Raw genomic sequence first — 24463 nt, 5'->3', positions numbered from 1 at the left:
GTTCCTCCTTATGACTTCCTTATTTTTGCTAATGGTACTGCTTTTCTCCCAGTTAGCCAGATATAAAACGAGGGAGTCATCTTTGAATTTTTCTTCATTACACTTCTTCCCCATCCCTAGTCACTAAGCTCTCTTTTTATATTGACCTTACATTTTGCCAAGTGTATTCTGCCACACCTTAGCCTTGGATAATGTCCGCTATCTGCTACCTTTACTCCTACACACATAATACTGACAGTCAAGTGGCAAAAATCACACAACCGTTCTGACTGGGTCGTCTCCAAATCTGTATTATACAAACTCAACTGGGCCCTTACTGCTACTATGCAATTTTACTATGCCTTCCTTATTAAATTATGTCTCCACAGCAGCTCTGCCAAACCTTCTCATTCCTCCTGAAGCCTCCCATGGCTCCTCCTCCTCACAAACTCTCCGCCTTGTATTTCACAGAAAATAAATGAAGTCATTTCCCATAAGCTCCCTCTTCTTCCCTCTTCATCTCATGTTACTTGTGTGCCTTCTGCCATTATGCCCTTATATGAAGAGGGGACCTTACCCCTTAAGAAGGCCCAGCCACCCACCCACACAAGTGATCTCATTCCATCCCATCTCCTCCAACCATTGTCCCTCTGTCATCCCCACTCTCTCACTCATCTCCAATCTCTCCCTGTCTATTGGCTTCTTCCCTACTGCCTACAAACATGCCCACATCTCCACTATCCTCAAAAACCCCTCACTTGATTCATCCATCCCTGCTCACTGTTGTCCTATATCTCTTCTGCTTTTTGTGGCCAAGGTCCTCGAGAAGGCCTCCACATGGACACTCTTAGTCTGGCTTCCAACCTCATCAATTCAATGGAACCGCTCTTTGGAAAGTTACTAATCATCTCTTAGTTGCCAAATCCAATAGCCTTTTCTCAATCTTTATCCTTCTTGACCTCTCTGCAATCTTTGACACTGTCATTTCTCTTCTTCTCCTTGAGATTCATTTGTCTTCAGATTTTGGGGCCACTACTGTCTCCTGGTTCTTCCTCCCTGACTGCTCCTTCTCTGTCTCCTTTGCTGGATCCTCATCCAGATGAAGACCTCTAACCATAGGTGTCCCCCAGGGTTCTGTCCTGGGCACTCTTCCCTCCCCTCCTCTCCTCTTCCGTCCCCTCCCCTCCCTTCCCCTCCCCTCCTCTCCTCTCCTCTCCTCTTCTCTTCTCTCCTTTCTATACTTCTTCATTCATCAGCAAAGATCACACTAGAACCTTTCTCTTGACTCTTAGCCTGGTGCTGTCTAGTTCACTGCATTCACTGACTCTTGTCTCTAGGAGAGCAAGATTCATGTCTCAATTATCTTATGTCTGCCTGAGGACCTGGCACAATATATTTACCATATGGCATTTACATTAAAAATACAATGCCTGGAGGGCAGAAATTGCTCCCCAAATCTGGGGATTCCAAGCACAAATCTGAAGGAGAAGAGCAAAGGTCCAACCTCTCCAGGGTAGCCATCGCCTCTTTCCCTCTTCTCATTCTTCCATCCTGCAGAAGCTGGCTAAGGAAACACGTCTTTGTCAGCTGGAAACTGGGCTAATACAGACCTTCAGTTTCATGAGGTTTTCAACTACCAAAAAAAATCATCGGAAGCCAAACTACTCATCTGGGACAAAAGAAAGAAGGGAAATCAGCAGGAAAACTGCCCCACCCATCAACTGCCCAGGAACAGAGAGTGACACCGATTGGCTGCGTAGGCTTCTTCTGAAATCTAAACCCTTGCTTCCTATTTCCACATATGTAATTCTTCCTAAATTTGGACCATTGGATTTTAGAGTTGGAATCATCTGGTCCAACTGCCATATTTTATAGATGGGAAAACTGAGGGAGTTCAAAGTGGCTTAATTGCCCAGGGTCACACAACTAGTTAGAGTCTGAGGCCAAATTTCAACTCAGGAAGATGGAACTTCCTGATTTCAAGCCCAGCCCTCTATCCACTGCACTACCTAGTTGTCCAGGTAAAGGCACATGGTTAGTAGCAGAGCCATCTACATTAGAACCCAAATCCACTGATTTCAAATTCAGTACGCTTTCCACTGTCCACAGTTCCTCAGTTGGAGACTGCCCTTATCAGGGGATTTGTATTTCCCAGTTAAAGTCCAATAAGATAAAAAATTCTTTGTTACAAGGATGGCTCTCTAGCAAAAGAAAGAGATGTGATAGCAACTTAGGTGATATAAAACAGACAGGGGCAGCTAAGTGGCACAGTGGATAGAGTTCAGCACCTGGAGTCAGAAGGCTTGAGTTCAAATATAGCCTCAGACATTCACCAGCTGTGTGAACCTGGCCAAGGCACTCTGCCCTCTTTGCCTCAGTTTTCTCTTCTGTAAGATAAGTTAGAGAAGGAATTAGAAACACCCCAGTATCTTTGCCAAGAAAACTCCCAAAGAGATCACAGTCATTATTTTATACTCTCTCTTCCTAACTGGAACCTAGAAATTGTGACAGGGGATTAGGCTACTGGACTATGATACCTTTATGAAAATGATTAGCTAATTTTCTGCTTTATTTTGTGATGGTTATAAAAACCTTCCTTCTGCTATTTGATCAGAAATTTAAAACTCTGTTTGAGATCTGTCAGGAAATGGTTCCACTGTGATGGGCTGATGATGGGTGTGCCACTTGAAGTCCCTCCAGAGCCAGGTAGCTGCTTCTGACCAAGAGCAGTGTGGGGAGGGTTTGGGGACTGGTTTCCAAGGTCAGACCAGCAGATCTGCTCCCTATCATTGAAAAATACCACTACGTGGTCTATTTACAAAGACAGTTGGGGAAAAGGAAAAGAACCTATATATGTTCTAAAATGTTTACAGCAACTCTCTTTGTGGTGACAAAGAATTGAGAATTGCAGGGATACCCATCCATTGGGGAGAAGCTGAACAAGTCACGGTATATGATTGTGAGTGTGCTACAAGGAATGATGAGCTCAGTGATAGAGAAACATGGGAGGGTTTGTATGAAATTATGAAGGGAGAAATAAGCAGAACCAAGAGAACACTGTATACAGTAATAGGAATATTGTTTTAAGAAGACTTTGAGTAAGTTATTTTGACTATTATAAATACCCAAATTAACTATAAAGGACATACGAAGAAAAATGCTGTCTGCATCCAGAAGAGCTCATCAATAGGAGTATGTGCAGAATATCTTTACGAATACATTCCTACTTGTGTCTCATGGCAGCCATCTCTAGAGTATGGGGGAGGAAGGAAAAAAGACATTTACCTGATAATTTTCTTGTATATTTGAAAGGATGGCGAATTGCGCGTAGTAGGTTTGCAATTTCATGTGCAATCATCTCTTGTTCTGTTATGGAAATGCTTGTTTTATTCCATAAATTAAAAAGAAAATTTAAAAAAGAAAAAGAAAGAATGAAAAATACACAAGTGCCCCCCGACTAGGAGAAACACCAGGCATTTATTTCAGTGACAATGAGGGCTGTTTGTGAATCACCCACATAGCAGTGTCCCGGCTGAGAAGGTTACCAGTTACTGAATTTTTCTGTAAATCCTTGCCTGCCTTGGGAAAGAAAACACTTCGCTAGAAGGCAAAGCCAAAGAGTCCAATGGGAAGGTGCAAAGTGTTTCTTTGACATACTCTGAACTCAGTGAGAGGTTAACATTTTGTTTGCTTTCCTGGTGAGAAGTTTGGTGTTTTCTTGGTTTGGATCTACGATTTACTTACGTGTGTCCTTGGTCATCAGTCAGTAAACATTCGTTAGGTGTAAACAATACACCAGGTACAGTGCTATGTACCAAGAATACAAAGGAAGGCAAACGATAGACCCTGCTCTCCAAGAAGGGGGTGTTACGATGCTGCTGTCTGTGAGCATCGGTTTCCTCCTCTACAAGATGAGGGCCTTGGACTGGACCATAGCCCCCTCTAGCTCTTCTTCTAGTAGCATCCCTCTGGCTGACAACTCCAGCCAAGGGCCTTACAGGAATAATCCATCCCAGTCTGCGCCAGCACTCTCCTGTTCCTAGAAATAAGAACTGTTGAAGTTTCCCAGCCAAGGATAGAGTGGACAGTAGTCACCAGTGAAACAGGAGGCAGCTTCCTCCCACCACAATAGCCCAACCTCAGCAGGCCTCCAGACAAGGCACTCTGGCTGCCTGCCCAGGCTGCTTGCCCAGGGCACTTTTGCTCTTGGATTTCTGGGCAGAACTGCAGATGTTCTCTTGCTTGGTTTTTAATTTAGTTCAGTTTTGTTTTCACTCAAAATGCATTCTCTTGTGGGCTTATAAAAATCTAGGATAAGGCTTTAGATAGGCTTATAGGTAACAGATCATTAGATAAGAGAAATCTGCCTTCCTTTATCATGAGTTGAGGTCAGCAGTAGATAGAGCTCAGGGGCTAAGGTCAGGAAGACCTGAGTTCGAATCCGGCCTTAGACAGATGTTAGCTGTGTAACCCTGGGCAAGTTACTTCACCATGCTTGCCTTAGTTCCTCGTCTGTAAAATGAGCCGGAGACGAAAATGGTGAACTACTCCAGTATCTCTGGGTGGGGTGATCAAGGGTCAGACATGACTAAAATGACTCAACAGCAACGATGCTAAGCTTTGTCTCCATTGTAAGTAGATTGGAGACAACCTGAGACAACATATCCTGGGCTGTTGGTAATGCCCTCCACATGCCATCAGGGTAGACTATGCCTAAGCCATCCATCAAGAGCTCTTGGAGTAGTGTGGGAGATAGAATCCTTATCAGCCCAATTCATATTCTGAAGTTACCATAGACAGCCATCCATGCTGTGGCCCTGAGAAAAGAGCTGAGTTGACATTGCCCTTGAAACAGGGCTGAGTAATTGTATCTCCTGAGCCTGGCATGGGCATGGGCACAAAGGTTGTTGCTCCATGCCTGTGCTTCTGACAAGTATTAGAACACATCCATCTTGTTTGCTGGGCTTAAGCCATGTGAGGCAAATTAAGTGCAGAATTCATATTTAATCAGAGCTACAATTCACACTTAAAGACATCACGGTGTTTAGTCTTTCGGAAGGTGGCCAAGTCAAGGAAGAAGGAGCAACCTTTACTCAGAAAGGGGCCTGTGCAAAGTCAGGGAGTCATGGCAGGACTGTGTGTAGATTCCTGAGTTGAGAGCATTCCCCAGAATGCCTGGAGCTCAGAAAAAGCGACAAGGCCTGCTTCCTCTCCTCATATCACAGCCAGCTCCAACTATAGGCACAGGGTACCCCAAGCCAAGGGAGCATTCCTAGGGAAAGGCACAAGGCCTTGGTAGAGTACTATTGTACCTAAATGTCAGATTCACCCTTTCCATCAGAAGCACGCTGGAGCTGAAAATTAATGCTACTTCTTAGGGAGCACAAGTGTTCTTTGGGTGGGCTGATCAAAGATTCTGGCAGAGCTTGAAGGCATTGGGTAAAATATTAGACCTGGCCAGCTGAGCAAAGCCACACTTAGGTACTACTTTTGGTTCCTAGGAAGGGTTATTCATTCTTTCAAGTGCATTTAAATGGTATGTTTCCAGCCTAAACTCAAAACCGATTCCCTTCATGTATTCTACACTGCAGACAAACTGGATTATTTCCTATTCTATGAAAATTTTCCTCAGTTTCCTATCTCTATGCCTTTGCTTACATTATTCCCTAGACCCAGAATTTCCTTCCCAGGAATGTGGAATGTGCAGTTGGGCATGGGAGAGCCCTAGATTTCTGGTCTTTTAGCCAATCAAGATTACACTAAAAAGCCCTATGGGGCAGCCAAGTGGCACCGTGGGTAGAGTATGAGGCTTGGAGTCACCTTCATGAGTTCACATCTGGCCTCAGACACTTACTGGTTGTGTGACCCTGGGCAAGTCACTTAAAGTTATTGACCTCAGTTTCCTCATCTGTAAAATGAGCTGGAAAAGGAAATGGCACAAACCACTCCAGTATCTTTGCCAAGAAAACTCCAGAAGGGGTCATGGAGAGTTGGACAGGACTGAATAAGAAAAGTCTTTGTTCCCTCCACCTGCCCCCAATTTCCACTTGTTGAAATAACATCCAAAGTTAGCTTGTGCAACCTTCCCCATAAAAACATCCTTATTTTCCCAAACCAGTCAAGCAGCTTTTCAAAGTCTCTAACAAAAAGCCAGCGAGCAATGGGTCTGCTGTGTCCATGAGCAAATCACTTGAGTTCACTAGGACTTAGTTTCCACATCTGTAAAATGCAGAGGCTGGATTTTAAAGTCCCATAATCTGTTTAGGGAGAACAGAGGTCATTTGGTTATATGCTTACATGTTAACATTAAAAGAGAACACAGCTGGTTTGTTCAGATGTCAGGCTGCTAGGTTTCTGAACAACCGTCTGACAAATTAACGTTTATGAGACTTTGCCACATTCCATCCTTTTGATGGTCTTCAGTCTGGCCCCCGCCTACCCTAGGAATGGATTCTATTTTGTGCATGAGCCCTTCTGTGGTGGGCTCTGTTTTTTGACTTAATTTTGGGGACACACCCCAGATCCTGTGCATTTCAGGGAGATGCTCCAGCCTTCTGTGTGGACCAAACCAAGACCTCCTTGATCCTTTGGGTCAAAGTCATTCAGAAACCCATGACAACTGGCAGCCACTGAAGTGCTGGAATAAGATCATGATAATGAATAAGAACCCTTGGGTTTTCCAAGGTGAACCTTAGGAATTTTACAGTAATTCACAATCTTTCATCACCAGTTCTTTCTCTGCCAGATGTCTCACATTTTCGTGCCTCCCCTGCTCATCTCTACTGTCCTTATCCATTTCCTGAGTCCTCTTTTTCTGACTTGGGGCTCCACGCTAAGGGGGAACTAGATACAGTTCATTCTCTTCATCACAGCCCCTTTTAGGGTGGTATAATGTGTGATTGAGCATGTGAGAGCCCTATTGTGTTGGTCGGTTGAAATAACCCTAGAGAGTCCTGTGGGTCTATCCATCCAAGGAATTGTGGGGGGAACCATTTCATAGACTTTAGAACTGAAAGAAACATTAGAGATCAACTTATCCACCTGCCTTGTTATTGTTGAGTCATTTCAGTTGTGCCCAACTCCTCATGACGCCATTTGGGTTTTCTTTGCAAAGACACTGGAGTGATTTGCCATTTCCTTCTCCAGCTCCTTTTACTCATATGGGGAAACTGAGGTCAACAAGGTTAGGTGACTTGCCCTGGGTCCCACAGCTAGTTAGCATCTGAAGCCAGATTTAAATCACAAAGATGAGTCTTCCTCTCTATCCACTGCACCACCCAGCTGCCCCTTTCCACCATGCTGCTCTTGTCTCATATCACAGACAGAATAACTAAGTCTCAAAGGGATGAAATGGAACCAAGAGAACTGGTGTTCAAAAACATCCAGGTCTTCTGACTTCAGACGTAATTACAGGATCAGAGCTCTAGAGAGAAGGGATCTCAGATGCCCTCTGGGGCTACCCTCTTATTTCACAGATGAGGAAGCCTATGGAAGCTGACTTACCCAAGTCAGGTATGTTCTAATAATACAATACATAGTACATTAAGTAACATAGGTGGGATTAGGACCCAGGTTCTGAGTTGAGATAGCCTGGTCTTTTCCTTCTTTTCCATGCTGCCTTTCTTTGATATGTTGGCACAGGATAGTTAGGAGAGATGGACACAGTGAAACCCACTTCTGCTACATTGGCTGTGATGCATTATGCTGCTGTGAAATGAACTCACCAGAATGTCCTAGGAGCCAGGGAGGCAGCAAGCATTCTCTCCTGGCTCCAGTCATCTAAGTGGCACAGTGGATAGAGTATTGGACTTGGAATTAGGAAGGCCTGAGTTCAAATCCTGCTGCAGATACTTACTGAACTACAAGACACTGGGCAAGTCATACCTCTCTCTGTTTCAGTTTCCTTACCTAGAAAGTGGGGCTAATAATAGTTCCTACTTCAGAGGGTTGTTGGGAGGGTCAGACAAGTTAACATATATAAATAATGGATAATAAATAATATATGTAATATATAAATGAGGGCAAACTTGTAGCACCAATGTGCCAGGGGCTTCACAAATATTATCTTATTTGATCCTCACAAAGACCCTGAGAGATCGTTATTCTAATTATCCCTTTTACAGAGGAGAAACTGAGGCTAAGTGACAGCTACTCTAAGTGTCTGAGGCTGGATTTGAACTCAATCTTCCTCCAGGGTAGCACTCTATCCACTGTGCCACCTCGCTGCCTCTCAAGTACCATATAAATGCTAGCTCACATTATTAGTGAAAAGCTGAGGTCTGGGGTGGGGTCCAAGCATCAGTTACAAACCCAATACAATGGAGGAGTTACCATTAAAAGCTTTTCATTCAGGTTTCCTCTGTATAGTCAACACTGCAGATCTGTGTGTGCTGAATGAATGAAGAACATTTCAGTCCAGGTGGGAAAACTGACAAAGACCCAGGAGCAAAAATAAGTTAATGTCAGGATTCTTCTTCCAGGAGCTTACTTCTAACTCCAGGATGTTAAGTTACAGATTAGAAATCTGAAAGGAAAAATAAGGATACTCCAGGTGTGGCTTAGAGGAAAAAAGGCTTTCTTTTGTCTTTACTTGCCAGAAGGACAGAACCAGTCCTGGGCTCTGAGGGAGAACAGATACAAGGATTTGTTCTGTGAAGTTTGGATTCAAAAAGCTGCATTTGAGGACCTAGAGGGCCACAGATTCTCTACCCCTGGCCATTAGATCAATTCCCTTCCATTCTGACCCTGAGCAAAGTTACTTTTCAATATGGTGAAAATTTGATGTCAGCACCCTAAGGTGAGGGTTTTGTTAGAAAGAGACAGTAGACTGAGTTCTGTTTCCCATTAGCTGATCTTGATTTTATTTTTTAAAAGAGGCGGGGACAGCCCAGAATCCAAAAGATCTGAGTTCCAAAGTTGTCCCAGACACTTCCTAGCTGGGCAACCCTCTGCCCCAGTTTTCTCAGCTATGAGTGGGGATAATAATAGCTCCTTTCTCACAAGGTTGTTGTGGGGATCGGAGATAATATTTGTAAAAAGTGCTTAGCTGTAAGAAATGATGCACTCAGTGACCTTAGAAAAACATGGAAATACTTGCATGAAGTAATGGACAAGGGCCAAGTAAACATACAAAACCAACAATATTGATTTAAGAACTGCTCTGAGTGAATAAGTCATTGTGATCATTATAAATACCCAGATTAACTACAAAGGACATATGAAGAAAGACGCTATCTGCATCCAGAGAAAGAACTGATAAATAGAAGTATATGTAGAATAATTTTACATATATACACATACACACATACATACATACATGCACACTCACGCCTATCTGTGTCTAGGTAGCCATCTCTAGGAAGGGGAGGGAAGAAAAAAAGGGGAAAAAAGAAATTTACATGATAATTTTATTACATATTGAAAAAAATAGAAAGTTGTATACGGCACATTTGTAATTTTGGGTACAATCATCTTTTTTGCTACACTGTTATGGAAATGCTTGCTTTATGCCATAATTTAACAATCAAATCATCGTTTTTAAGTAGTGCTTAACGTAGTGTCTAGCACTGTGTTAGTAAGTGCTTTATAAATGTTTATTTCCTTCCTTCTCCCACCTAAAAAACTGCTTCTCAGCTGCTAGCTGGGGCTTGTTCTGGATCTTTGAACCCACCAGAAGAAGAAAAACCTCAGTCATGATTTGGTTTGTCCAATGAACAGTCCAACTGATGCCTGGGAGAGATGAGTGTTTATTCTACGGTCATGGCTGGTGGACCCACTGGGATGAAACAAGAGTTTCTCCCTTATCTTCACAACATGAAGCCGTACTTTATGCTGTGCTCAATATAGGTACCCAGAGAGGAAGCATAACATGCAGGTTGCAATGAGGCAGAAATCTGACAACTGGCTGGCAGTGGTTAATGAAGTCCCTACCGAAGCAACCTGTGATCAGCTTGAGGGAGAATAGCTACTTTCGCTCTCTGAGTCTCCCTTTCCTCATCCCTAAAATGGGATTAACTGCACTTGCACTTCCAGCCTCCCTGGATTATTGTGAACAAAATCCTTTGTAAACCTGAGCTCATCAGTTCCAGTCTCAAACACACATTAGAGGCCTTGAAGTCCAACCCCTTCATTTTAAAAATGACAAGACTGAAGCTCAAACAGGGTAATGACTGGCCCAGAGTCCCACAGCCAGTAAGTGGGTGGCATGGTGACAGTACTAGACTTGCAGTTAGAAAGACCTGAATTCAAATCCTCCTTCAGATAATTACTAGCTATGTGACCTTGGGCAAGTCATTTATCCTTTCTGTGCCTCATTTGCCTAAGCTGGAAAATTAGTTGGATTCAGTAGTTTCTAAGAGTTCTGCCAGGTCAAAAAATATGTTGAGGTTTCAACCCTAACCCTAAATGTGTTGGGGTGGAACCGTCTTAAAGAATTAATTCCAAGTCAGACCACCTCTAATCTAGGTACAGGCATTAGCAGGCTAAGTTCCAAGAGGAACCAGAAACTTCAGAGAAAGCCAAATGGATTTTTATAGGTTAAAGATGCAATTGAATAACAGAAATTTACACAGAATATAGGAATATGATTAATATTGAAAAGGCAGGAGGAGTTTGTTAAGGGATTAGGTAATGTCCCAGGCACAGTGGAACTATGCATACGATTTCCCACAATGCATACAGAGAAGCCTATTGGGGGGGGTGTGTTGTATATATGATGATATTATAATAAGCCTCTCTATGTCCTAAGTTCACTCTAGGTCAGTTCTTTACTATTACTGCACAGGTGCCTACTTAGGGAAAGTCCCTTCTATTGTTTTGGGGTCCACGTCATGCTTGGGCATCCTAATGGCGCTGCTTTCTGATTGGCTGACTATTGTGGTCCTGTCCGGGACTAGATGGATGTGGCTGTGGATGAGTACATGGTCACCCCTGCTGTTTCTGTGGGAAATATGAGGAATGGGTCTGGGGGCAGTGCCTCAGCAGAGATAATGGCTGGCTTCCCACGCCTGCTGCTTCTGTGAGAACTATGAGTTCATGGACTCACCTGTTGTTGTAATGAGCAGTAAGGCATATACAAGGAAATTAGGACATTGGCTAGGTAAGTACAGTGGGCCTGTGATGAAATTAGAATATTGGGGCTGGGGGCAGCTCTAGTAGGATCCCATCAAAAATACAATATAGTCTCCAACTACTGGCCTCCCTGGCTTCCTTTAAGTCCAGCTAAAATTCCACTTCCTACAGGAAGCCTTTCCCAGTGACTTCTTAATTCTAGTGCCTTCCCTTTGGTAATTATTTATCTTATACACAGCTCACTTTGCTTTACTAGATTACAAGTCCGCTGAGAGCGGTGACTGTCTTTTGCCTCTTTTGTATCTCTCGGTATTTAGTATACTTGTACAGTGCCTGGCACATAGTAGGCTCTTAATAAATATTAGTGAATGAACGAACAAGCTTATGGTCCCCCTAAGATAGAAGGCAAATGTCCAAAACAAATTAGAAGCCTGGGACTTCACAGCTCCAAGTCCAGTGCCATCTGCATTGCCCCACACCGCGCCACAGAAGTGGGAGCCATTAGACCTTTCTCTTCGGGTGATTCGCAGTGCTGTGCTGCAAGTTGGCAAGCTGACCTTCATGGGTGTCCTGAAGTTATGAGACTGCTTAGGTCCCCGAGAGAATCTTTTCCATTTCCATTTTCTCTAAAAGGGGAGATTGCTAGCAGCAGGCCTGGGCTGCCCTCTCTGGAACAGAGTGAACCCCTATAAAAGAGGTGACCTTCCTGTCATAATGGAAGGGAACTGATCCAGGCCATGCCATGCTGCTCTCTGGGTCCACTCAAAGACAACAACCTGTTACAGTCAGAGTCTCCAGCTGTCTGCTGCAGAAAGGGCACCATGTGTTGGAAGGTCACTCTGCAGTTATCCAGAGCAGGCACCATCTTTGTTAGGAACGCTTCAGTAGGAATGTTTGTCTAGCTCTGATGAACCTTCTGTTTCATTGTTAGCTCTTTGTCTTATTCTCGGTTTTTTTCTTCCTTTAGGTCTGTTCCTTATCCTAGGCTTGATACTCTACCCTGCTGGTTGGGGTTCCCAGAAGGCAATAAACTACTGTGGACATTATGCTTCTGCCTATAAACTAGGAGAATGCTCTTTAGGCTGGGCCTTCTACACGGCCATTGGCGGCACTGTCCTGACATTCATCTGTGCCGTCTTCTCAGCGCAAGCCGAGATTGCCACGTCCAGTGACAAAGTACAAGAAGAAATTGAAGAAGGGAAAAATCTGATCTGTCTCCTTTAATTTGAGAAAGAGAGAGAGAGATCAGAGCCTGTTCTTTCCTGATTAACTTTGGAAAAGGATCCACTTTCCTGTTTTCACTGATTGAGACCACCCCGTGTGTCATCAGGGGCCTGTTTCTACTGAAACCATCCTTCATTCTCCCAGGTCTCTGAGGAACCAACAGGAAGATACAGCCCATGTCAGAGAAGCTGGACACAAGCCGCCAATGGGGCAAGGTGGGGGAGGGAGTTTAGAAGCATGTAAATAGCATATAAACCATGTTAAATAGCTGACCAATGCTGTCATTGTTAGACTGCATCTTCCCTGGAGTCCCTGAAGGATTCTGAGTTAAGTAATAAAGCCAGCAGTCTTTATTCTGGACAGGATGAGACAGGAAAGTAGGTTGGGGGTCTCGCAAGGGTTCTTCTCTCTGTGTTTTGAGAGCATCATCTACCATAAGTTTAGGACCCTTGTACAAAGAACATCAATCAGAATGAGTTGGGAGGTGGAGGAAGACTTGTCTAAAATGAGTCCAAATACAGCTTGCTGCCTGTTACAGAACGCTTTGCTGGGTGAAAATGAAACTCCACACAATTCCTGCAGGGACAAAAACAGAGACGTTAAAGGGTAAGCAGGCTATTGTTACTGGGTCAGGACACTTGCCTTCCTTGGGTACCGTGGAAAGAACTAAAGGTGACATTAACTTTGGGTTTGCAGCCCTTTGTGAGCTCCCCAACACAAGGATTCCTGGAGATGAGAGACCTTCTTGGGTTAGGTGGACCAAAAGTCAGTCTGAGAGTGGAGAAGCTGGGAGAAGATGAAAGTCTTACAACCCAGTGGTAGAGAAGTTGCCGTCTTTGATCTTTTCAACACTTTGAAGGCTCCGAGTTTCATCTGCCCTATGGACACTGAAGCTTCTGTACACTTTAGGCTGTAGTATTATCAAGTGTCCACGGCCAAAATAAGATCACCTCCCCCAGCCTTCAGTGCCAGACTTTCGGTCAGGTGCCATTCTGGACCTAGCTAGGCTGGTCCTTGACCAACAAACACAAAGTCTGTCACCAGACCTCCACCTGAAGCCTTTCCAGCTTTGTAGGACCCACCATAGATTAATCTTGGAGAAAAAATGCAAGGTCACCTCCACACCTAGAAGTATCAGAGCAGTTTAGGTGGTGGCTACCTCTAAAAGGAAAGACAAATGCTTTTCTTTCCTGAACACAGTCAAACAGGCTGGCCTGGTGGGGCCAGCAAGTTCTGAGGCTGTCCCAGCTTCCAGTTCAAATGCAGATCATGTGTTTTTCTCCTGGCGTTAGGACTTGGCTACATTCAACTGCCAAAGGAAAACTCATTCCCTTTCCTCATTCCAGAGACTGATGTCCCAAGGCCAGCTGTGGCCCATTCAGATGCTTAACTAAGAAGCCCTGCCAAATTCTCAGCCTTTGTGGGGAGACATTTTCCCACTGTTTGTTCACCGCGTTGCTGTCAGCTGTATTTCCAAATCTAGAAGCAACAGCAGTAATACAGTTACCACAACTGACATTTTTTTTAATAAAAAAAAAAAAAAAAAAAGACAGCTAGTCATGTGACTTGAGTTTTTCTAGGCATGGCAACTCTTGTGGAAGACAGACTTAAAGATGATGAAATGACTGTAATGAAGGAATGCTTCCCTAGAAGCTGTAGTTTAAGAATCAGAAACACCCTATGGATGCCCTCTGCGTGTGCAGGTACATGGACAAACTCAGGAAGACTCCTTCTGCCAACCTTGGAAAATGCCTTTGGGGACCAGAAGGCACACCTATGTTTCAAATGATATTTGTAATACTTCTCTTGAAACTACGGTCCCTAGTTTATAGGCATGAAGTCTTCATTTACGTTCCTTCACATTCATGAACTGGCCCAATCTGGACAGCCAGAATTTAGAAAAAAAGGATTTTTGTGAAATTAATTGATGCTGTCACTTTTTCTAATATTTCATAAAGTACCTAAAAATATACATCGGTGAAATCAAATTGACTGCCAAATCCCAAGGAAACCTTCAAAGAGACCCACAGAGACGTGTCCTTATCTTTGCTTTCTTACAACAGCCTTTTAGCTTCAAACATTGCCTTGACTGGAAACAACGGTAGCCGTAGTAGTCTGCTTAGTAGAATTTTTTCCATCCTTCTCAGCAAACCCAAGTCATGTGTTTTTCTTTGGATCTCTTGTATTAGAATGCTTAGGAAAATTCATGATCTCCTTGGGGGCTAGGCATTCCTACTCCAGTTCCTCTTCATGGTGTGAGGGTGACCCTTGATTCTTTAAGTTCCAGCATGCTGTATCAATTCAATTTACTAAGCATTAAGCTGCTGTTGTGTGCCAGGCACAAAGTCAAAAAAGAAAACTGTTCTTGCTCATAAGGACCTTCCATTCTATCAAGCACAAAAGGCTGTGGATGGTAATACTAAGAGCACTGGCTCTTGAGTCAGGCTGCCTTTGTGATCGCGGACAGTCACACCCAACTGGTGATGGACATCAGTTTTCTGATCTGCAAATTGGGGAGATTAGAGTATATGGTTTCTAAGGCCCTTTCCAGCTCTAGAGCTATGATTTTAAACAAGAACTCCCAAACTAATTGATTAGAAGTCAGGGTGGAAGGAGACTCAGAAATAGATAATGAATCAAGTTAAAAATGATGATCAACTTCAAACAATAAATCAAATCGATATCCAAAATTACCAAGTAGAATTTTTTTCTAGTCACTCAAAAATATGGCAATGCAAAGATAATTGGAGTAAAAATACAGGAATAAGTTAAAGGGTGCTGCAGTCCTCTGAACACTGGGGAAGGCCTTTTTGGGGAGGACGGTCTTCCCCATTTTGTTCTAGCACTAAGCTGCTAAAACACTGTGCCTCTGGCTTTAGAACTGCTCTCCATTCTGCGAGGCCTTCCTAGGATTAAATTCTCAGTTCTCATCCTTAATCATTCTAATCTCAGGAGGGAAAGAGTTCTGTGAAGATTTCTTCCTATTTCCTTCTGCTCTTCCCCTTCCTGTCTGTCCTCAGTAAGTCTGTACACTCAGCTGAGGGCTAGAGGGTTGAGCCAACCCCCTGGGAGATTTAAATCTTTTGAACCTTTAGAAGTGCTCCAAAATTGGGATTTCTAAGATTTTCTCCAGTAGCCACTTTAAAAGCTGTATAATCACTCGTGGGGCTCTTGCCTTTCACCTCGTGATTGCAGTCGCTTGTGAGGACACACACCTGCCATGATGCCAGGAGCAGCTAAAGCTTGGCTGTAGGTTAGTCTGACCTAACTCCAGGAACCACCCACTATGAACTAAAGGATGGAAGTTGGCTCTGAAGCTGAGAAAGAAAGACTATTAAGGCCTTCTCTTCTAACCACTAGTTCCCATTTTGACCAAAGTCCACAGTAAGTAAATTGTAAATCCTGTGACTCAGATGAAAAGGGAGAGGTGGGTATTAAACTTGGTGACTGAGCTCTTTTTTTTTGAAGAGTGGATTCTCTATCTCATTTTTGTTGTCTGCACTGTGGATCTGTTGTCACATAGAATCCTAGGGTTAAAAAAGACTCTAAGGAGGTGTGGGGTTCAATCTTGTGTTAGTGCTCTCACCTTAAAGTTTCTCTGTAGGCACATCACCCAGCTTCATTGTTTGTTCAGTTACTGCTTTTAGGGCAAAGTCTTGCAGTTTTATTCATTAGGCAAAGGTCTTTTCTTGATTCACCAACAAAATGTTCCCACACCCATTTTTTGTCTCTTTCATTTCAACCCTCAAGACAACCTCAGTCTTCTGTTTGAAGTCCAGCTAATTTCTATGGCCTTAAAAGAACTTCAAGAACCAGTAAGTCAACTCTCTTTACATCAGGTCATCGTCACCTTCATCGGTGTGGCTGTTGTCTTGGCTGCAAGAACGCTGCCATGCCTAGAGTTCTTCTCTTCCCATCAATTACAAGATGTAAGTATGAGTGTCCAGAGCCAAAAGAAAAATTATTTTCATTCCATTCGTTGGACCTTGCAGGATTTTCTTACAAAGTACCAAGAAAATGAAACCACTGAAAAATATCCCACACACTGAAGCTAACCATATGACAGGAAGGACATATCCTTGGTGGATAAAGGTGACATGAGACCTTGATGGCTCACCTTGACTGAAAGAGCAAATAAACCAGCATCTACCCATCCATCCACTCACTGCCATGCATCTCCTTCCACCAAAACTAACTGAAAATTGTCTTGACCTGGACTCAGGTTATTCCGAAGTTATTTAAAAACCACTCAAGATGGAGACTATGCAGGGAAGAAATGCAGATTTTAACTCTTTATTTCTCAGCTCTTCCATTTTTCTAGCAAGTATAAAAAAGAAAAAAAAAGGTGCAATATTCCTCATCCATTTCAGTTGACCATCTCATATTACATCATTGAAAATGTCATGTGCTTAGACTTGCACCAGAACAGTCCTACTTATTCTGCCTAAGCCTCCACTTCAGCAAATTTGTACAGTGTCACGATGATGCTGTATGAACTATGAGTCTCCTGAAATGTTTGCCAACGGTTCTGTGGATTCTTTAAACCTGTGTGTTAACTCAGCAGTGTAACATACTGACTTGGGGTGGGGGGATATTTTTAATCATTTTCAATCTGTGGTTTGATAATCTTTTGTTAAACATGTACTCAGTAAAGTGCCATAATCCTTCTTTTGAAGTGTAGCATATTTAATGTATGTATGTGCATGTTTATATGTATATGCATGCACATATATATACAAGTACATGTATATATAGACATATACAAGTCTGTGAGAGATGTGCAATAACAAAGGCGTATGTGTTGTTTTTGAAAACTGGAGAAGAGTTGGAAAAGGGTTGGGGGGAGGGGGGAGTCATCCTGTTCAAAGCAAAGGAGAGCTGAGAATGTGGGCTTTGGCCTCATAACCCTATGGCAATCCCAGTGTGCTATGTAAACCAGAGGGAGGAAACGAGAAGAAACGTTGTTGGTGTGAGTTTAATCTCAATCCATAAAATCCATAGACTTCTTGGTTTTTTGGAAAGTTAAGCCTGAGGACCCAGGCCCAATTTTTTGCTAGCCTTTAATTTGAAATGTGAAGCTGCCAAGCTGCTTTTATGTCAGGCTAATCTCTAGTAGCAAATATATTATATATATAATCACTGAATATGCTTTTTTTTACACTTCTCATCAATGTGGGACCACTGCTTCGAGGCTGTTTTCACACATCTCATCTCAGCCACACCAGTCTTGCTTTTTAGAAAGTACAGGCATTTCTGTGTAATAACAGTGGAATTTTATAAAAATCCTAGCCCTGCAGTTGCACATTTATATTTAGGAGTGATGACTCTGTAAGGCCAAAGGGATGGAAGGCAAGACTATATTTTCTTTTGAGATGGTGGTGAAACTACCCATTGGCCTGAGGCATCCTGGGGGCAGAGTGAAGGAGGACTTCTGTGCCCTATGGTATCCGACAGCCACTTGAGCCAAACAGAAGTAAAATTGTGCTGAAGGACTTAGCTTGAGCCAGTGATCGTTTGTGGTACTCCTGTTGTGTTCTCAGCTAACATGGTGTTTTTCTAGCATTGCCTAGGTTCCTGTGCACATGTATTTACCTTCTTTCCCACCCCTAAAAGATCTGAATTAAACTAGACTTTATAAAGCTATTCTGTATGTGCCTGATTGTGCTGATTTGACTGCTGTGGACAGCCTTCCACAACGTACAAGGGAGTTGTACATTCACTCCACACTAATTTCATGGAACTTTGTATGGGAAAAAAAAGTTTCCAAGTGGACTAAAACTTCTATTTATAGGTAAGGCTACATGGCTTTATTTAAAGGGGAGGATGTAAAACATCTGTTGAGAAGAGTCTCAAAGTTAATGATTATGGGAGAAAAACAGAAAAGTTAGGAGGAGGATTAATCCAGAAAGTAAAGCTGCAGTACTGAATACAAAAGCATTTTTTCCTGAGGGACAGCAGGGGAGTCTCGACCTCCATTTCTGACCTGTTCTGGGTTTTTTGGGGGGGTAGTCCTTCCCCCCTTGATGCAACCTGGTTTCCCCTTCCTCTGCCGCTTACCATCTTGGTGTCACTGCAGACAATAAAACAGCTCAGAACTGATCTCAAATGATACTGATACTTGCCCTCACCCCAAAATATCCAAGCCAATCATACGAAGCAATTCACAGTTCCTAAGGAAGATCTTTCCTTACAAGATTTCCTACCCAGACTGCAGTACTGTCACTACCTCCCTTTTTAGTAACTAAGGTGACCAAACTTGTCGAATACACTTAGGACAGGTTACAATGATGGAGTGTTCCTTGTCCTTGCCTAGGTCTACAGGAGTCAGTGCTACCATTTGACATTCTGGCACCTGAGGTTTCAACCCATAGCACTTCATAAAATTTAAAAAGAAACCTTCCATGTATGATAGCACAAAACCACAACCTGAGGGAGGTTATGCAAGGATCCAGATTCAGGTGTCATACAGCTATGGGTGAAACTGTCATTTGGAACTGCTGCAGTGCTCTTTCCCTCATACCATTCTTTTTGTCTCTGCATTTTTCTCCCTCCCCCTCTCTCTGTCTTTGTCTCTGTCTCCCTCTGTCTCCCCCCCTTCCCCTCCCCTTCTCCATCTCCCTTCCTTCTCCCCGCTCCCCCCTCTGTCTCCTTCTCCCTCCCTCCTCCCTGTCTCCTTCTCCCCTCTTCCTCCTCCCTCTGTGTCCTCCCCCTTTCCCCTTCCCTCTCTGTCTCCTCCCCCCTCCCTGTCTCCTTCTCCCCCCCTTCTCCTCCCTCTGTCTCCTCCCCTCTTTCTCCTCCCTCTCTGTGTCCTCCCCCCTCCATCTGTCTCCTCCCCCCTCCCCCCTCTCTCTGTCTCCTTCTCCCCCCTCCGTGATCAGCACAGTGCCTGGCACATGGCAGTAGCAAAATAAATGCTTATTCCTTTCCTCTTTTCTCTCTCTCTTTCCAGTAGCAATCTGTTAGAATTGGGGATAATTATCCAGCTTGCTAAGACCAAACAGAAACATGGCACAAATCGTTATCTGGGTCCTTCTGATAAAAGTAGGCTTTGTGGTCCAGTTTCCTAGATGAGTGCCTTGATTTTTCTAGATGCTTCTTGACTAGAAGCCAGAGGTGAGGCTTGGAAAATTTGCCTCTGGCCAGGAAACCTCAAAGCTGAGCCCATCACGGATCCTTTATCCTGACTGTCATCCTGAACAATAAGCACCTAGGTACTGTCATGTCCAACTCTTTGTACCCCGTGCACCATAGCACACCAAGGGGTAAAGATGCTGAACTGGCTTGTCATTTCCTTCTCACGTGAATTAAAGAAAACTGGTTAAGTGACACAGCTCCTGAGTATCTGCGACCGCATTTGAATTCAGGTCTTCCTGATGCCAGGCCCATCGCTCTATCCACTGAGTCACCTAGCTGCCCTGCAGTTGGCACCTACTTATCTGAAACTGAGGCACCACAATCTGTTTCAACATTGACATTTTTATACTGATAATAGCTTTAACATGAGTAATTTGTGTGACTATAAATGTAGATATGTGTGACTCAACATATATACATGTGTGACCATATATACACATATATGTATATATACTAACGTCCCAAAATTGCAAGTGTCTGCGATGCTCTTCTAACTCACATGAATGATTCTGATTCCAGCAGGTGAAGAAGGCGCACACGCGTACATACACTACACACACACACACACACACACACACACACACACACACACACACACACACACACACACTCTTGTTTGACCTTATTTTACCCAGCATCTGTTTGTGGTTCAAGCCAAAATAATGCACCATTTGGAATGATCAGGAAGCAGGAAGAGGCGAGGCCCATTGGCTGCTCCTCAGCGTTTTCTCGAGGTTTTTCAGAATGCACGATAATAATGCTAGTGAGTGACAGAATCCTTCATAGCCAGCTTCCAAGTTTTTCCCTAACATTAATATCCAGATTCCTTGATATAGTATTTCAGTTTTATAGGCACCATTCATTTACTTCTGTGGATGTTACTTGGGATATCATACATCCCTGATGAAAAAGTCAGCTCAACTTTCAGGTCTTAAGTCTCGAATCCTTCAAATAAACTTCCTGCCCACTCTCACTAGTGTCGAGGTAACCCCATGTCTTCATTCCAAAGGCTGCCGTCATCTCAGTTATTCTGCCTGGATCCCGAGATTGCCGCCCAGAGAAAAAGAAGGGGGGAAGCTGTTCCCTCTATCCTTTTCCTCACAGCTTCCTCTTCCCCTTTACCAGGGAGTTTTGCAAGTTTAGTCTAAAGATAAAATGCTTTGAGTGGTTCCTGTTAGAAAGGCGCTGAACATCTGCCCATCCCCACAGAAAAGTAAAATGAAGGCAGATAGGTACTGAGGAAGGTACTGAGCTAAAGAAAAATTTCTTGACACTAACTCTGGGCCTGTCTCTTTGGTTTTAAGCTGTTTAAGGGCACGGAGCACATCTTATTCATGTTTGTTCCTGCCCACAGCACGAGGTGTCCTTTACACCTAGTAAGTTTCTTGAGATTTTGAATGAACACCGAGCATAAGAATTGCTGAAGGTTCATCTTCATGACCTAGAGTAGTTCCTTCCATGTCAATTGAACTGATCAACTAACCAGCAGATGAAATGGGGATGACACAGTGGTAGCATAAGGCAAGGGCAGCTAGGTGGTGCACAGAGCCGTGGGCTTGGAATCAGGAAGACTCAACCTCCTCAGTTCAAATATGGCCTGACGCTTCCTAGCTGTGTTTCCCTGGGCAAGTCACTTCAACCCTGGTTAACTCAGTTAGCTCATCTGTAAAATGAGCTGGAGAAGGAAATGACAAAGCACTCCTATTATCTTTGCCAAGAAAACCCCAAATGAAGTCATGAAGAGTTGGACATGACTGAAAACAACTAAACAGCAAACGCCTTTACTAAAAACATCAGAGGAAAATGAGAGAAAAGGGTGACATGCTTATGAAGCAGATGAGACTTGGTGACTGAAGAGATAAAGAAGAGGAAAGATGACCTAACCATTCTAACAATAGGATGAAAGGAAAGTTGCCGAATTGACTAAAAATAGATTGTTAGGAAGAGGAACCAGTTTGCTGGAGGAGATAACTTCAGTTTTCAACTCCAATATGATCCTGGGAAACCCCAGTATCAATAACCTGTAAAACAGGTTAAAACATATTGACAGGTAAAACTGTCAATATGAGAGTGAGAGAAACATGGTTTCTAAGGCTGACTTTGCCACTTGGGCAAATCATCTAGTTTCCTTGTCTCTATTGGCCACCCCAAAGAAGCGCAACGATATTAGGTAGCAGATGGGAAAATACAAAGAAGGGAATGGTAGAAATGACATCATTAACATAATTCAATCAAACAAAACAATCATTGACTACATGGTGCCAAGAGGAAAGGAAATAGGCCCTGCTGTCCAGGTGACATTCCGTCACCTGAGCCTTGGATGAAATGAGGAATTCTAAGAGGAGGATCTTAGAAGGGAGTGCATTCTAGAGATGGAGGGGAGCACTGAAGGTAAGGAGACAAGATTCCAAGCTGAGTTTGTATTTTATCCTTCCCTCAGGATTCTGGACCTCTTTTTCTTTTTCTTTTTTTTTTTTTTGGTCATGGAGCCCTTTGGCAATCTGGTGAAATTTAGGAACTCCTTCTCAGAATAATTGGAGAAAATACGAATTTTGAGTTAGAGGTTAGTGGAAATAAAGATGCATTTTTTCCCATCCAAGTTCACAGTTTGTGAAATCTGGACCCCAGATTAAGAACCTCAGACCCTAGCTCCCGTACTGGGAAATAGATTTTACTTTTTTTGAGCAGGAATGTGACCTGTGGTCAGATCTTTGTTTTAGGAATATTAATTTGGTAGCACTATGGAGGATACAACGGACAGGCAAGACTGGAAGTAGGAAGGCCAGATTAGGAAGCTACTGAAACAGTGCCGTGAATCTACCTTCCCATCATCTTCCATATTCAACCAGCTGTCAAGTCATGTCAATTCTACTTCGACAGCAGCAGACTACATCTGAAGCACTGTGTTCAATTCTAGGGGCCACATTTCAGGCAGGGTACTGCAAACTGAAGTGTTTCTAGAGGAGGGCAGATAGGATAGTGAAGAGCTTTGAATCCATGTTATTGATGGGAAAGTTGAAGTAACCGTGATTGTTTAATCTGGAAGCACACATCATCACCTTCTTTGGAGCTGCCACGTGGAAATGGGTTCACGCTTGTTATGCTGAGCACTAGGGGGCAACTGCAGGAGCAACAGGTGAAAATGGCAAATAGGCCAATTTAGCCTTCCTGATAATCAGAGCTCTCCAAAAGCAGAATTTGGAAGCAACCTGGGTTCCCCTTCGTTGGAGATCATCAAGCAAAGAACAAACATTTGTTGCGTACAGTACACAAAGGGAATTCTTGCTCAAGTATGACTTCTGCAGTCCGTCCACTCCAACTCCTATTGTGCCCACTACTAAATCCCAATCCCTTCTCTCAGGCAAGGACCTTGTCATCATCTGGATCATCCATCATGAGTTCCTTTGTATTATCTACTCCGCTCCTTAAAACCGTTCTACTACATGACCTAATATTGCTCTTTCAACCTATTATTACCACTCTAATTGGGTCCTCTCCTATCCTCCTCCCCAGGTCATCTTGCTTACCTCTCATCTTTAACCTCCTTTGTTCTTTCCCTACTACCTACATTTAAATCTCTCCCAGATGAAGTAATAGTGGGTTGAAAGAAACTCTGATGAAGGCAGGTGAGGCAAACGAATTCAGTGTTGACATTTTCCCACCTTGGAACATTAGGCCTGGTGCTAAAAGGTTTCAGGTTAGTGCTTCCAGAAAGCATCAGTGCCCCTTAGGGGAAATACATAAATAAATGGACTGGAGAACTATAAGAAATGAGTGATTACAAATCTGCCTTTTGAATTGCAAAAACACAATCAGGGAACCTGGAGATGGCCACAGACTGGACTCACACAGGTCTGGACCCAATCTTGTCCTGTGCCGTCCCTCTCCCTAATATTAAGGCATGTGGAAGATGCCAGATTCATGTAAGAATGGTGACAGGAGGCTAACCAAGCAGTCACAGTAACACAATAATGGGGGGTCTTTTCACCACTACTTTTTCCCAGACTATTTGGAACCTGGGAGATAAATTTCAATTTAGGGATTAGATGGACCAGGAAAAAAAAAAGAGACTAGTAAAGGTGATGGGTTGGAGAGGTTGTTACCACTATGTTCCATCAACGGTTTCATTGTTGAGCCACAGACCTACAGAAACCTTAAAAATCAAGTTTGGAACAACAGTCAAGTATTCGGTCATGGTGGTTATCATTCAAACACATAATGTAGTAGACGGTAATGGTCAAGACCAAATAAGAACTTCCAAGTCAAGGTTAGTTGCCCTATTAGAGGACAGAGCTAATAAAGTCATTTTAGTGATGTTTGTCAATGAACCTGGCATGGAATAGGGCATGTCTGCTTATAGGGATGATAAATTCACTTGTGCTCCCTTCCCCTGAAGGGCCTGCCTAAAATGACCAGTTTTCAAAATGTGGTAACTAAAGACACTGGGTGTCATGAGGCAACAGAAATGTTTTAAATCGCCTAATAGTTCAGACTATCTCCTACAGTGAAGGATTTATCAGAACGTTCCTTCTACAACAGTCAAATGAGTCACATACTAATACATGCTAATATAACAACTTCTGGTACAAACTGAAGTGACAAACACTTAACAAAACAAAAATAAACAACTTTAGCTCAAAGGATATCTTTATCGAATCTAAACTGAACCAACTGAGTCTCCATTTTGTACTTTATCAATTCTTGCATTCCTATGTCAAGGTACAAATTCTTTTTTACTAATGGAATTTTTAAACCAAGTACAGTCCCTTTGAAAACTCTTCTCTCCTTGAAATTAAATTTTAGTTTGTGAGTTAGTGGCTGCAGCTTGTTTGTGTAAATAAGTATATAATGTGTCAAAAGACGTATTAGATGACACACACACACAAAATCCTTCCAACTCACACAATGAAATTTGCCTCCAAGTCACACCGCTTCCCCTGCTACAAATATCACCTCCTACTGTTCTAGCCACAAGGTCAACGTTCGTTCATCTAAGGGTTATAATCTTGAGAAGATGTCAGGGTAGAATTCCAGTGATGTCACGTGATATTGCTTC

General features: G+C 43.1%; 1 protein-coding gene across 4 annotated transcripts in view; it reads left to right on the top strand.

The window, feature by feature from the left end:
* LHFPL2 (LHFPL tetraspan subfamily member 2) overlaps window positions 1-17916 on the top strand; it is a 241756-nt gene extending 223840 nt beyond the window's left edge. For all 4 annotated transcript variants that reach the window (XM_072606416.1, XM_072606414.1, XM_072606415.1 and 1 more), the window contains one exon: window positions 12017-17916. In XM_072606416.1, coding sequence (XP_072462517.1) covers window positions 12017-12273 — 257 coding nt within the window. In that variant the 3' untranslated portion in view covers window positions 12274-17916. The remainder of the gene's footprint in view (window positions 1-12016) is intronic.
* The last annotated feature ends 6547 nt before the right edge of the window (window positions 17917-24463 follow it).

This window comes from Notamacropus eugenii, chromosome 4 (assembly GCF_028372415.1).
Source record: "Notamacropus eugenii isolate mMacEug1 chromosome 4, mMacEug1.pri_v2, whole genome shotgun sequence".
NCBI classification, from domain to species: Eukaryota; Metazoa; Chordata; class Mammalia; order Diprotodontia; family Macropodidae; genus Notamacropus; species Notamacropus eugenii.
Note: the sequence above shows the minus strand (reverse complement) of the source record. Positions and strands in the feature narration are given on the sequence as shown.